Here is a 15,275-nt window from a genome sequence, read left to right as displayed (position 1 = left end):
CGCCGTAGTCGTCGTGATCGTTCTCGTTTCGTACCGGGGGAATACCGTGTCTTCGACCGTTGTGTTTATACCTACTCGTAGCCTCTGCTTTCTCTGTTGTGCCAGAGGAACGTCTCGGTTCTTTGAAATCAAGAAGATAGGAATGGCTGGCTGCAGGGAGCTGCGAAGGAAAGCAAAGTATGCGGAGGAGCAGATGGTCGTTGAAGATGTGAGATTAGGACGAATCACACGAGGCCAAACCGCCATCCCCTCGGACGCGTTCAACCATTCTTAGTTACAGGTATTCGGCGAAAACTTTCCAAATTGCCTGTCCGTCTGTCCACATTGTTTGCTCGAAGATTTACGATTGGTTTCATAGAACTCGAACTTTCATAGCATTCAAATTCAAAGAGCTAGTTGAAAAAGAAAATCTTAGAGTGCGAAATGTAGTTAGTTGCGTAAGTATTGTAGAGACTTTCCGCGAATATGTTACGCGAATATATTCTGTAAAAGATTTTGGAATCTCCTTAGCACCGTGATTATTTCCGTAAATCTAGTTTTTCCTTTGGAAATCTGGAAATCTACACGGAAACTGCGTGCTGCGAACATCAACTCGATAATATGCACGAAAGTCCGCAATCTAATCTAATAAGTCGCGAGCGAAAAACTGATGCAGCAACCGCTTCGACGAAAGTTGCAATGGAGGTTGCCGTGGGTCAGCGAGATTGCTGCACTCGTGCGGTGTGCATCGAGAAACGAAAAATCATTGCATATATATATATATATATATATATATATATATATATATATATATATATATATATATATATATATCGCGCATATCTATGTAGCTATATACACACGTAGGTAGGTATATCGCGCGTACGTGAAACTGGACGCTGACAGCTGGAAACTGGTTTCTAGAGAACGGCCGTACTCGAGTTGCTTGCGAGAATGAGACGAAACAGGAGGAGTAGGAGGCAAAGAGAGAAACAGAAATAGATGGAAGAGAGAAAGAGCGGAGAAATGGACGTAGTACAGCGTCCATCGTGTTCCGAGTACAGAGGTATCGGACCAGGAAACAAAGGAACTACCCAAAGAGCAACGCTGAACAACAGATATAGGGGCACACGAGTTAAGCATTTACGAAGTTCAACGAAACGCGTTCGACAAACACGTCCGATACACGTACATACGTGTTATAGACGTAGAGGAGAACTCGAGTTTCTCAGCTCGCGAGATTTCGATCTTTCCGATCGAATCGAGCTAAACGTGAATTATTTTCAGTGATAGAGGAGATGGAAGAGGAAGAGACGATTTAAGATAAAGCGTGCATACATGCGTGATCACACCTAACTCTACGCAGCCATTGTGCTCCCTTCTTTCGAAGGAGCAACGAGATTCGTCGTGAATACGAACAACCTGCCGTATACCTCCGACACATTCTTTCACCTTTCACCTGCGCGAGTATACTTAGTGAATCAGAAAAGTAAGCTTTTTAAAATAGACCTCCTATCAACGAAGATATCCAGGCTATCGATAACAATCGCTCGTGTCGTTTGAATATTCCAAGTTACGCGCCAACGTGGATCGAATTAAAGTAAAAGCAATATATACAAAGTCGAATGTAAGAGAAATAATACAAAAAGGAAAATAAATAAGAAATAAGAAAAATAAAAAAAGAAATAATAATAAGTCTACATATGTATATATGTACAGTAGGAGATATTTTCCTCTGCTCTATCAACGTAGATCGTTTACTCACCATGATGAAGGAAAATGATACACTGGTGCGAGAGCAGCAAACTTCGACGAACATCCAAGGATACGCGAGATGAAAAAAAAACACGCGACACTGACAAGTAGCTGATTGAAAAAAGTTCTGACGAATAACTGGCACCGTTGTCGAGAGAGAAATACGGCGATTCGGCGTGAGCTATGTTAGGGGAAGAAAAGAACGTGGGAGATAAAAAATCACGAGAGTGCACCGGTAAAGGCACGCCGGGCCCGGAGCGGACGAACGTCAGGCCGACGGCGATGCAACAAGTGACAGACAAGAGCCTCGACTCTTTTAGTTCGCGTTGCGGCTACTTTACCGGATGGCGCTACTGCTCGGCCCAAGCCGAATACGAAATTCAATGGCACTCGCCTTTTGCCGCCATTTCCGTCGTCCTTCCGAAATTCTTTTCGACGAGACTGGAAACGTCGCTTCACGAAAGTATTCCAACACTTGTATACACGTGTTTACGAATACACTATAAGCGTTGTACGAAACACTTCGAAATTTCATTGATACGGTTAAGCACGAAACTCGATTACGAAGTAGAAGTTGGAAAGAGATCTGAGAATACAAGGATCGACTATTTTGAAAATGACGTATGCAAATGCATTGCAAAATTTTTTGCAAAAATATATCGTTAATATTTATATGCAATTTATAAGTTCAATTTCGAAATATTCGTTTGTTTTGATCGATCGAAATCTCGTTGATCATCGATGAAGTTGATGTACGATCGTTCATTTAGAAAGTGGTGTAATTGGGAACAGGTTGCCTGTAATCCGCAGAAGTGCCCCATGTACAATTTTGTTGTAAAATGGAGGAGAACAAATTTAGAACTCCAGATTTATCATCGATCGATCCGGGGAAATAGCAAAAATTTGAAAACATCGCGTTAACACCTTCACATAGTAATAACATTAGACCGATTACACGTGGGAAATATAAGGATACGATGCATTTATTGCCTTACATAACACCGAAATAAAAAATAGAATGTACTTAACATTAACCTTACAAGCATTCTGTTACGGTAAATAAGTAAATGTTGAAACGAAACATGAGCATTTTGTTCTTTCTGCTCTTATTTATAAGCGAAAGTGGATTAAAGCATAAAACGTAAATTTCAATCAATCAAAATTTCACGAATTGTACGATACAGTCATTTTGAAGATGGCGTAAATTCATTCATAACCATGAAAAAAGATATAGTTAATTCTCAATAAACCTTTTCGAAGCTATAATGAATTTATTTGGATTTGACGATCAACGGAGATACAAATATCTCGATATTTCGAATCAAAGGAAAATGGATTTACATCGTTTTCAAAATAAACGAAGAGGTTACAAAATATTTATTCGGTGGGACTATTTAATACTTATTACATGTAAGTAATACATAAACTGGTTGCTCATACTGTGTAATATGTGCAGAACGATATAATATTTGGCAAGAATTAAATGTCATGGTACAAAATATCTCAATATATCCTTGTTCTCGGGGCAAATATATGAAAATGTACAAAATTCGCGTGGCAGTGATCGTGCAGAAAACAACGAAATGAAGTAAGCGAGCGCACAATCGATTCGGTTCGATCGTTTGATCGATCCTGAAAAGATGGTAAATCCTTGGATCGCAAAATCCTTTCGAACGCTGCTGAACATCGCCGAGAGGTGACAGCACGAGTTTTACCAACGATACGAGTCGGTCGGCTCGACACACAGCCGACCGATTTCTAGGAGAGAACGTGGAACGCTTTTTCGTATCGCTTCGATTTTGTTTACGGAACGTTGAACGAATAGAATTCGGGTGTACCAAAATATTGAAAAAATATTAAATTAAAGAGAGATGCGACAGAATTCTGCGAAACGATAAGAAGCCTTTACACAAAAAATCGCGTAACCGCGAAAGCAAAAAAAATATAGCGACACGTAATAGCGCGTCGCTATATTTTTTTAATAGTTGCCCCGTCGCGATACGTCGTGAAAGTGTTAAAAAATTAAGAATCTGACTTGGTAAAGAACGTGGATCGTTTCACCTTGGTATGCTAATTGTAAGAATTAAGAGGATTACGGTAGCTCGACGTACATACTCGCATACATAGTATCGAATGCCAGCTGAAATGTGGAACGCGCAATTGTACTTGCCGCAATACACCTCTTGACATTTACACACGGAAGATCCTGAATATCTTTCCAACCGCGACGACGCCGAGAGGAGTTCGAACAGCGACCTGTCTGGAATTGATTTTATCGGTAAACAAAGCGATTCACGAGCCAAATCGAAGGAAGGCCGACACGGTGCTACCTTTCGTAGATGCAGATTGTTCCTTCTAGAATTATTAGGTTATAGATACAGTGACTCGCGAAAATAATCGACATTTTTATGAGCATATTATTTGCGTTATAGGAAACATTTTGAAATTTCGTTGGCAGGATAGAACTATAGTGACTATAATATGTAGAACTAACTATAATATGCGTAATATTAACGTATATCGCATGGACAGGACGGTTAAGAGGTTAGTAAATTTCCAGTCACGTGCAAAATCGAAAGAAACTCTAAAAGTCAAACGAAAAAATCGTGTTCTTTATATGTTTTGCAATAACAAGCGAACTAAACAACGTCGAGCTTCCTGCCGTTAATAATTTCTCTGTCAGATAACTTTATCCTCTACGGACGACACGATGGAATTTCAAGGATAATCGTTGTGTCTAGCCAACAAGACCATGGAGGCTTTCTTTAGCCTCTTGGAAATTTACGACCTCTCACCATATTCTCGAATGAATTTCCGTCGATTCCACACAAAGGATTATGTGGAATCAAGTTAAAAATAGCACGCTGTCTTTCCAATCCTTCGCCTTTGTTACCCAACGTTTCTCTCAATTTCGTTCAGAACGATATGTACTTGAAACGCGTTACGACAATGAAAGAACGTACACAATGGAGGCAAGCGTCATGACAAACCATTGCAAGTAATAGTAAATAGTAGAAGTTTCTTCGACGAGCAATAATAAGCTGATAATCGTAAAAGGAAAACAAAGTCAGGACTCAGGGGACGATAGCAGGATATCTGGCATTCTTGCCTACGAACAGGTACGAGGTCCGTGTCGTTCACTTTCACTGCTTACGCTCGATCTAACTATAAAACACGTCCTAAGCGGACCGATTCGTTCGTTTCGGGGAACGATCGATTCGATCGCCGCTCAATCGTTCGCTCAGTCGGCTTCGTGTTACCAAACTGTGATTCACTAGCCCTGGAAAAGCAATTTTCCAGCGAGACGTTACTCGATCAACGTTCCAAGTTCACGCTTTGAAAGCGTGAAAGTTCGATTCTTCTACGAGACTCTGCTCGCGTAAAGTATCGAATTTTTGAAAAATGTCGTATTTATCGGCGAGGAAGGGTCGAAGGAGAAGCTCGTGTAACTCGAAGGAGGATTCTAACCGAAATTGGACGAGCGCGTGGGCAATGGCGTGGATATCGCGTGGATATCGCGTGTTTCGCTGGCTCAGGATATACCAAAGTCGCATGCACGATAGGTGGATGTGGATGGGTTCGGCCACGGGTGGTTGGTGCCAGAGTGAGAGTGAGAGAGTCATATATATATAGAGAGAAGGGGAAACTAGACTCGGCACTCCAAAGTATACAGCCTCCGCGATTGCAGTGGTGTGCTTTCGGTTCCCTCTACACGATATTCATTCTTCGCGGCTTCGCGCCCGTGGTAACAGTCCGATCCACGTTTCCACGTTGCACGCGTTGCAGCAGGGCAGCTTCCGGAACCAGCTTTTCGTTCGTTCATCATCATTTCGTCGATCTACCAACCACTACCATGAAGTTCGCGATTTTCGCGTAAGTATTCCATCCGCGATCCAATATAACGCGAATAGCTCACTCTTGCCTTTTACTTTGCTCGCGCGAATCTTTGCACTTTCCCCGTGACCAGTGCTACGATTCCACGTAGAATAATACGAGTATTTTCTCAAATTTCCTGTTCTCTCGAGCAGTGATCTTTCAAAAATTGTATATTTTCCTTCGATCGTCGTGTCACGTCCTTTTTTCCGAGTAGTAGCCTGGCTTGAAATTTGCGCAAGACGTTGCAAATGTTTGGATACAGCGACATTTACGGATTACGGGTATTTACGATAGACAGTGATTGAATCGGTGATCCTTTCGACTTCCACTTTGAATCAAGGCCTTCGAAAGGTGTAGTTAAACGAGCTACACGTTTCAAGCCCCCTGGTATTCGGTATCTGTCGCAAGTGATCATTGAAATCAGGCTCGAGCGAATTTCCATCGCCACGCGAGTGCAAACAGAGCGAGCGAGTAATAAATAAAAGAATAGAGAAATGCGTTATGCAAACGCTGATAGACCGTCCGATCCTGTTCTCAACCAGGAAATCAATTAGAAAACACGGCCATTTAAAACGTAGTAATAATAATAATAATAATAATAATAATAATAATCGATCAACGTGGCGAGGCAGCCAGCTACGCTCGTTAAAGCCCAGAACTGGAAACGACGCGTCGCGAGTTCGAATCCTCGGCATAAGGGACTCCAAAAAAGGAACGGAAAAACCAAAATTTCTCTTACAATATTATAATCGATCAACGAATCAGAATTGCAAAGATCGCGCAACGTGTCTCGCGCAGTTATTCTCGATTCTCAGTTACCGTTGCTTTCCCTTGACATTTTATCTACGTGCATCGTCTATCGCTACATTGGCAAGACCAGTTAAAAGACGAGTCACCTTACGCAACGGTTTTTGAAAGCCATCGAAATTTTGATTGCGTGTAATTTCTCGCCGTACGTGACGAAAGAACGTGCACTAACATCGTTCTTTCATATTTTTCTCCAAGTAACCACGAAAACGAACAACCGTAACGTTATGTCACAACCGCGATCACGGTTGCTGGAGCGAGCAATAGAATTGCGTCAGGATAAGGCCCGACACGAGAAAGCACGAAACACCTAATCCTTTGACCGTGGAATCACGTTTTACTCTGTTGATGCGAGAAAAGTTGAAATTTCTCGGCTACTTTGAAATCGTGTTACGAAAAGCCCATTGTTTTATATTCTTCAGCCAACTTGGCCTAAGTTTTCCAAGAAGGTTTACGGAGGCGTATTTTCTTCTGTTTCATAAGGAATCACCTCGTGCCCGATTCCTACGTGCTGTTCGTTATTCGGTCGGACCCTGTATACATATGTATGTAGAGGCGATCGAGTTTCACCGATTTTTCGATGAATGTTATTTTAGAGGTAGAGGCGGGCCACGGGTTTCGGCTAGTTCCCGTGACATTTGTCAGCCGTCTCACGTACTCGCGTGATTCGTACTCGAAACGGGGCGACAAATGCTGGGAGTAGCGCGAGTTGCACGAGCCAAGCCAGAGAAAGTGAGTTTCGTACGTGAATGTCACAGGTCACGATCCAGCTGGTGTATACGCGGATCTACAACGACAAGCATGCGAGTATCGTGCTCTCCGGCGCACGCCGGTTTTGTCCACCGATCGTACGTTACGATCCCCGTGCACACACCAGATTCCCCTCCTTCGGGAGGACGAGTAACGTCCTCGGATTCTATTTTCGATCCTTGGCGAAAGTTGTACGACCGACGAGTCCGATATCCTGCGAGGGACGCGTTAACGCGTCGCGGAACCAACCTGATTCCTTTCGGGGATAGAACTTTTATTAAAACACGCTCAGCAAGCTTCTCTTTCTTGTTCGATCGAACCATCCTATTAGATCGGTTTCGTACGAAACGTTAGAACGTTTATATATACATACGAATTTCTACAAATGTTCGCAGTGTTCCAATAAGAATTTGCTGAAATATTCGACTAATAAAAGGTTGCATAAATATCGATAGTTTGGTAAGAAGAAATTTGCACGTTTACGTGCAGCTGTTCGAGCCTCGATGGTCGAAAAGATAGAGAGCGTCGCCGACTAGGAAGTGGACGAGAGCAGCTGCGAGATCGATTATTCAGTTCGTTGGCGTTCGTCAGGAACGAAAGCGTTTCCTAGCTCTGAGCTATCCTCCGTGTGCACGATCATCGCGCTTCCTTTCACTATCACTCAACATCTTCGCTTTTCAACTTGGCGAGATTCTGCTGCACTTGCAGTGCACGGTTATCGTGGTAACTAGGCCAAACTGGCGTTAAAATATAATCGTTTGCTCGGCAAATGGCAAATTCTTAACTCTACCTAATCAATTCGCCTGTAAAATATCTGTAAACACGTATCGACGTTGAACCAGTCGTTCTATGCAATGGACCAATGCCGACTCGGCAATCGTATCCGTACAACACGCGACAACACTGAACAAACGAATATCCACTGATACGAGCGAATAGAAAACATTGGCAACATTGCAAAATAGTTTAGATCCACGTTAACACTTTACCGACCCCTAGCGGTTCAACAGCATACGCACGTCCGACCGGCAGCCCAGGCGCTGCCTTTGTTTCGGTTTAGACTCTCCAATACCATTCTTTTCGTTCATCGCGAACGGTAAGTTTTTCAAATTGGTATAAAACTGTGGGAGCTTACAAAGCAACGCAACTGACGCAACTGAGTAAGGTACCTTTAGTACGAAATAACAAATTACTGTTCGGCGACAAAAAGCCGATTAATAGGCTATCGGTTAGTAAGCGTCGGCGACAAAAAGCCGATTAATAGGCTATCGGTTAGTAAGCGTCGGCGACAAAAACCGATTAATCGGCTATCGGTCGGTAAAGTGTTAACAACGGCCATCCGTAAAATCTATCATCATCGTTTCAGTTATGCTGTTTCGCTACAGTAACAGTACAGTAACAGAATTTTCATCATTGGCGAGATTTTTGCACTGGCAAGTACGTTCTAGTAACAACTGTTGTATTTACAACGTGTTTGCTTTGTAGATTGGTGGTGGTCAGCTGTCTGATAGCCGTGGTCAGATCAGCGGAAGAGGAATACGATTACGAGGAAGAGCCGGCAGCTCCGGTGACCCCTGCACCGGCTAGATCGAATTCTGGTCGACTGGGTGGACTATTATCTTCGCGAGGACGAGTAAACGTTGGAAGGAAATCGTCAGCGCCGGTGAGTCGCGGCTCGTTTGGAACGAACCATCGAACCGAACCGATAAACGTGCTCTGTCTCTCTCTTTGCAGGCGCAATCGACCACCGCCAAAGCCGTCGAGCAGCCGGTGGAAGTGGAGGAAGAGGGCGACGAGGAATTCGACGATAATCAAGATCAGCAGGAAGAAATTCCCACCACGACCACCGAATCCTCGAAGAAAGTTCGCGGCGGTGTCAGACCTTTCAGGTAATCGCAACTTCCATTGTCTAGAATTTCGAGCGTGTTACGGTGGAACAGCGCGGGATCTCGATTGCTGGAGCATCGATCAGTAGATTAGAATTCGCCGATGGTTTCTGGCGAGATAGAAATTTTGAAATTTTCCATCAATTCGGGCAACGAATATACTGTTCGAATAAGATAACGAAAAATATCGCTTGGTTGGTTTCAAGGTCGAACCAGGATCTCTTAGCCGCGTTAAAGAGAAGAAGAGCTCAAGTGGGACCCTCGCACCGAGAAACGTCCGGTACGCAAGCCGCCTCGGAATCGACAACACCAAAATCCAAGTAACTATGACGCAGAATTTTTAATAGTCTTTCTATCGTAGCACACGACTTTACATTAACCTCTTGCGTGTATATTAATGGCACTTTATTCGAGCAAATAACGGGAAAAAAGGCAATGATATTTAAGACAGCAGTCACGTCATCTTTAACGTTTAAGGTTATTACGGTTCGTCCAGGACAACTTTCTCGAAACGAAAAAGTTAACAAAGTTACAGAAATATAAAATATCAAACGTTTGCTTATGGCTATTTGGTATAAGACGAGGAGCAGGAAGATGATTGTTCAGTGGGTGACGAATAATGAAATGTTCTGATTTTCAGAGCGACCACGCACAGCCGCAGCAAAAGCAGCGCCAGCGGTGCGAACGAAGCGAAATCATCGGGACGCGGCAGGTTCGGAGGATCCAGGGGAAGCAAACCTTTGCAAGAAGAGGTGGAGGAAACCCAACGAGAGGAGGTGCAAGTGAAACCGAAACCTTATCGCAGAGGATAAATGGATAGTAGAAAGGGATGCGAGTTTCCAGCTTTGTTTGACTTGAACGCGGAACGAAACAATTAAAAGGATTGCAGCGACCAACGTCGATCTGTTCGAAGCGGCGTGAACTTTTTCCCTTCTTTCGGACGAACACACGAAACTTGCAACGAAAGTCTCCCTTTTATAATCCGCGTTTGAAAAATTAGAACGCGACAACTGAACGCGCGGCAAAAGAAAAGCGCCAGATACTCGTGTAACATTTGCGTACTAAAAGTACATTTCGAAAACTATGACATGTATATAGAAGGAGGCTGCCATTCACCGAATACTCAAGGTACTTACTGTATAAATGTAAATTAATAACAATAAAATTTCTAGAAACAAACACTTGGAAAATACGTGCATAATTTATTAATTAACGGGTGTAACGTGATGGATTTCGAATTGGAATTTTCGAGATCTGGTGAGCGTTACAATGTGACTAACCTTGACGAGTCTAGGAATCGACAACTAACGCCACGATCTTTATCTCGTAAGTTACTTTCCTTCGGGCGTATTTACATAGCCGCGAGAATGGTGCGCGATGTAAGCAGGAGAAATTCCAACCACCGACTTTGGAATGTCGAGGGCGTGCTCCATCTGCACTCTCGCATTCTCATCTTTTATACATCTCGCGCGTGCACCACTCCCAAACTTTGAAATCTCGCCGCTAGCAACCGACAGCCTTACAACCGTCATGTTTGTAGAACACACTTGGCATCGACGATTCGTCTTCGTCGCATCATTTTGCCGCTTCCACTTCTATCGGTCTTCCCCTTTAATATATTTGTTAATTTAGCCATGTTCACGCAGCCGCTATGACCTGAAAGAATGATGACCTTTTGGAGCGTAAACTACGCATAAGGTAAGAATTTTGAAAGCAAACGGGATATACCGTCGAAAAATACAAAGGAGCTAGAAAATCAAACGTATCGGTAGAAAGACGACTAGAACATGAGAGATGGAAAGGAAGTGGATGGAATGGGAGAAGAAGAAGACGAAAAGGAGGAAGAGAGGAGAGGGCGAAAGGCGAACTCGACCAGGCTCTGTTGTGTATACGCGAGAGGTAGGAAAGTGAGAGGCAGTATCTCGTCGGCCTTGAAGCCTTTGCGAGAAGCATTTCACTCGCAAAGACCATCCGAGTCGCGTCACCGGTCTGATAACACGGGAGGACGTTGAGAAGCGAACTCGAGAAATCGAGAAATCGAGAAATGTCGCCGGGAGAAGTTGTTTTTCTTAAAACGTACTTCATACACTTGCCGATCATTTGAATAAAATATCTGAAAAATGATTGTTTCAATGACATATCGTTTTATCAGTGACAGACTTCTTTACGGTGCCTTACGTACACAATTAGACTTGAACGCGTATTATTATTCGAGGATAATCGATAATGTTGTTTCGTTGTCTTCTAATTTACGATTTAATTTGCCGTAAAAAATATCTTGCAAACGCGAGAAAATAAGAAATGTTTTCGACCTCTGGAATATCCTAGCGAAATATTTAGAAAGTTTGCTTATATTCGGAACGTAATGTGTAGTGTTTATGTTCGAATAGCTACGAGTGTTCTAATTTTAGTTGTTACTGTTACTTACGTACACTGTTACGTTATTAAGCTAAAAATTTGTTTGCCGTCGATGAACGCTATTTAAAGAAATAAAAAACTAGACGTATCTTCGAGTCGATGGCATTTAATTAAGAATCGCGAATGATAGATGTCCTATTCACCGGTAATCCTTGACTGGGACTACATTCCGTTAAGAATTTCCCGTTTCACTCGACCTCTACCACGGCACACGACCGATATAGACAAACCACGACCGTTTCCATTGTTACATTAACCTCTGGAAACGTATCGCTATAATACAGTAAAGTCTTCGACGTGTGAAAACTGTTGTTCGGTTAATTGAATTTCTCGTATAATAAAACAACCAGTTTTCTAATTACAAAGTGTCGAATTTATTCAGAGTGTCAAAAATATCGAACCAGGGAAAATTGCCAGTTTATTTTAATATTTAAAAGCTTTTTACCCTGGCAAAATTACGATAGGAGGAGAGTATCGTGTTTGGCCTCGATGTATGTTCGTCGTTTGGCCCTGCAACTTCAAAACGGCTTAACCGACTTCGACTTTGTAGGTCTCGATCGATTCCTGTCATGGCAGTGTTGCAGGTTATGTAACGTATGCGCCTAAATCGGCGAATTCGGCAACAGAATCTATTTTCTTCTTCGTTTACACAGCGCGTTTATTTATAGGTTTCGCAATGATTATAAAAATCGTCACGACGACGATCAATTTTTTTTAGTTTCACGTATCGTTCGTTTTAACGTTTACTTTTTCAATTGCTAGTTTCAACTATCACACACTGTGAAAGATATTTGGCAGGCGTGTTTTTTCTTCCATCGATTACCAATTACCGAGATAAACAGCTATTATAAGATCGAATATATTACACGTCTACGTGACCGAAGAGCCTACTTGGCGCATCACGTGCAAGTGACTTTTAAAAGTGCACCTCGCCATGCATATATTCGTAACTCGTGTCCAGAGACGACCAGTGCTACGTTGACCTTTCGATAATGTCGTCGAAGTCGGCGGCTGCAGCTGCGGCAGATGCAACGCTAATAACGATCGTGCTTCTCATCTGTGTACGTGGCGCCTTCTCCTAAGCCAGTGGTTCTTAACCTTTTGTCTACCACGGACCCCCTTTGGATAATTTTTCTGTCGTCACGAGCCACCAACATCTAACTGGAACTTGAAATCCTCGAAAATTAAACGTTATAACGTTAGTAACCCGTACAACTTTTTGCACAAAACTATGCGAGCAAGGACCTCGTGACAGGTTAAGAATTGCTGTTCCGAGCCATTTTAACGCCACTGCGCTTTCTAACGCGATCGAGAAGATGTATGCAAAAGTATAGAACGTCGATAAGTTATCAGTCCCGAACCTTTCTGTTCGATCGAGTACGACATAGTCGAGGACGATCGAAAGTAAGGCTATTGCCGGAAGGAAATTGCGTAAACGTTTCTCGAGCTTGTCCGAACGTTAGAAAGTTTCAAATATCTCGTGTCGCCAGTCGTTCCGAAAAGTTATTCACTGCAACTTCTCTAGCTAGGGATTTTCACGTGTCGATTATATCAATCCTTGATGGCATGATCGATATATGATACTTTATTCGTGGCGATAAGTATTAATTCTGTAAGGAATTCTTTTCAGGAAAAAAGTATTTTTCGAAGCAGTTAGTAATAATTAGCTTGGCTTTTGTCTATCGCGGCCTTTGTGATATAAACGCGTGGATTATTGAAAAAGCGAAAAGAAAGAAAATAACCTAAAGAAACGTAATACCAACGAAATCACGCAGAACGTGTTCTCGGTGGTTTTTAGTTACTTTGCAAAGATTATCGATCTTTTTTCGTTCCTATCGCGTTCTATTGCGTATTAAATGGTCGATTTCGTTCGACAGAATCTATTAACCACGAGTGTTGTTAAATAAGACTTGTCAGACGTTGGCCGAACGCTTCGCATTTAACCAAACACAGCGTGATCGTTGTTTCGTCGATCGTTTTATCGAATTACAAATCGACATGGAATTCTCGTAAAACTTGAAATTTGCACGCAATGCGACAACAATCGCAAAATCGATAGGGATTTTTGCAAAGCCATAGACTAAGGGAAGAGAGAAGCTGCTGTGGACGTGAAAAACAAAGAATGGAAACATGGAAGTAAGAAATTGGAAAGAAGCCACCATAGAACACCACACCTTAGTGCGCTAAGAACTAAAAGAGAACATAAATTGTATTCTCAGGAGAACAACGGGAGAAGACAGTGAACAACGGTTCGTGTCGCAAAACGGAAAGTCGTTGCGAAACGAGGAAACGATTATAGAAATGCAACGGTATTATTTCTCATTATATTGCACAAAACTGTAACGTGGCGCGCTCGGTTGTTCGTTATGAGCTGTATGGTGCATTTCCCCCAGGCAAATATACGTCTGCGCGACGAGAATAACTCGTAATTGTACTTCATTTAGCCGAGCTCGTCAGCTCTTGTGCTCACCTGCTTGAAAGGCACGTATAATCGGATTTATCGTTCTTTTCGATGCTCTTGAAAACGTTTCAAACGCGACGCCTCTTACGACACGGGGCGGAAAAGGCATCGAGTCATTGAAGGAAGATCGACAATGGTAAGTAGAGAAAGGAGTGGAAAGAGCGCGTAAAAAAATACACCGTCAGCTTTATTTTCGTAGGGTAAGCGAAGAAGCGAGATTCTACGGCTTAGAATAAGACGAAAGTGAAGAATAATAGAATTAAGTTGCAGACCTACTTACTTATCTCAGGCTGATGGTCAAGTAATTGAACTTGGCTTTACTTGATATATACAGAGACAAAGTTAAAACTGATTAAAACTGAACATAATACGGTAACACGACAGCTGTATCGATTCTTTGGTTATTCTTCCTCTTTGTCTCTAAATATCTTCCTATACAAATTCTGGTCGTTACGCTTCATTCATTCCGCTTATCCTTTGCCTATCTGTTATTTTACCTATGCGTCAGTTGCTGATTGTTGAGGTTGACTCATAGAATAAAGCGTGAATAAATTTGTAATAGATAAATATATTGAGATAAATGAAGGTATAGATATAAGTATAGTGTATGCTGATTCAGATACTCACTCTTACAGTGTTACAATACAACAAAAGAAGCTATGATAGGGAGTACGTTCATATACAGGGTGGTTGGTAACTGGTGGTACAAGCGGAAAGGGGGTGATTTTTTTTCTTTTTTTTTAACTTTTCCATCGAGACAACGATCTACAGTGAGATCCGTTATAACGAGACGTGATAAAGTGCACGCGTACCGAGCGAAAATTCAAAGTCGATTTTCTCGAAAACAAAGCCTCAAACGAAAAATTTTTATTCTATATTTTCGACTTCTTTTTTCGCGTAGAATCACCCCCTTTCCGCTTGTACCACCAGTTACCAACCACCCTGTATTTATAGCAAAAAAACATTACCAAAAAATTAACCTTGTAGCTCTAGCTAAAGGCTACAAGAAACAGCAATAGAAATTTATTTACTATACTCTCTGTTTGTGATTTTCCCTCTTTTCCTCCTTTTTTTCTCTATTTTTAACCAGCTTGTACATCTTCATTTCTTCGACACTGAAATTCATTCCATCTATCATTTCACGTTCCTCCTCGCAGTGTCTCGACGCGTTTTCCCCTTTTCCGGGCAACGTATATTTTTTCTTCTCCTCTTTCAAGCAGAACTTTTTTGCCTCTTCGACATCCCACCGCATCTTTCATCCCCTGAAGATGATTCGCCAGATCCGCCGTGCTTCATTTTTACACACGTCGGCCAATCTTCTCGACTTCGTTCGTTGCACGAAT

At 42.3% G+C, this 15,275-nt stretch overlaps 1 protein-coding gene and 1 long non-coding RNA gene across 2 annotated transcripts; both read left to right on the top strand.

Annotated features, from left to right (window-relative positions):
* Nucleotides 1–5,387: 5,387 nt before the first annotated feature.
* Nucleotides 5,388–10,232, top strand: LOC126874431 (uncharacterized). The gene is made up of 5 exons (XM_050636496.1): nucleotides 5,388–5,607; nucleotides 8,653–8,830; nucleotides 8,902–9,056; nucleotides 9,260–9,373; nucleotides 9,694–10,232. The coding sequence occupies exons 1-5, from the start codon at nucleotides 5,588–5,590 to the stop codon at nucleotides 9,863–9,865; spliced, it is 639 nt and encodes a 212-aa protein (XP_050492453.1). The 5' UTR covers nucleotides 5,388–5,587; the 3' UTR covers nucleotides 9,866–10,232.
* A 1,610-nt stretch (nucleotides 10,233–11,842) lies between these two features.
* LOC126874435 (uncharacterized) lies at nucleotides 11,843–14,880 on the top strand. The gene is made up of 2 exons (XR_007692794.1): nucleotides 11,843–14,068; nucleotides 14,132–14,880. It is a non-coding gene; the product is annotated as an uncharacterized LOC126874435 (long non-coding RNA).
* The last annotated feature ends 395 nt before the right edge of the window (nucleotides 14,881–15,275 follow it).

Source organism: Bombus huntii, chromosome 16 (assembly GCF_024542735.1).
Source record: "Bombus huntii isolate Logan2020A chromosome 16, iyBomHunt1.1, whole genome shotgun sequence".
NCBI classification, from domain to species: Eukaryota; Metazoa; Arthropoda; class Insecta; order Hymenoptera; family Apidae; genus Bombus; species Bombus huntii.
Note: the sequence above shows the minus strand (reverse complement) of the source record. Positions and strands in the feature narration are given on the sequence as shown.

Bases quoted from the DNA above. Each gene is read 5' to 3' on its own strand.
- LOC126874431 (XM_050636496.1), top strand. From the start codon at position 5,588: ATGAAGTTCGCGATTTTCGC. The intron at 8,831-8,901 runs GTGAGTCGCGGC...CTCTCTTTGCAG, and splicing joins GAAGGAAATCGTCAGCGCCG to GCGCAATCGACCACCGCCAA. The intron at 9,374-9,693 runs GTAACTATGACG...TCTGATTTTCAG, and splicing joins TCGACAACACCAAAATCCAA to AGCGACCACGCACAGCCGCA.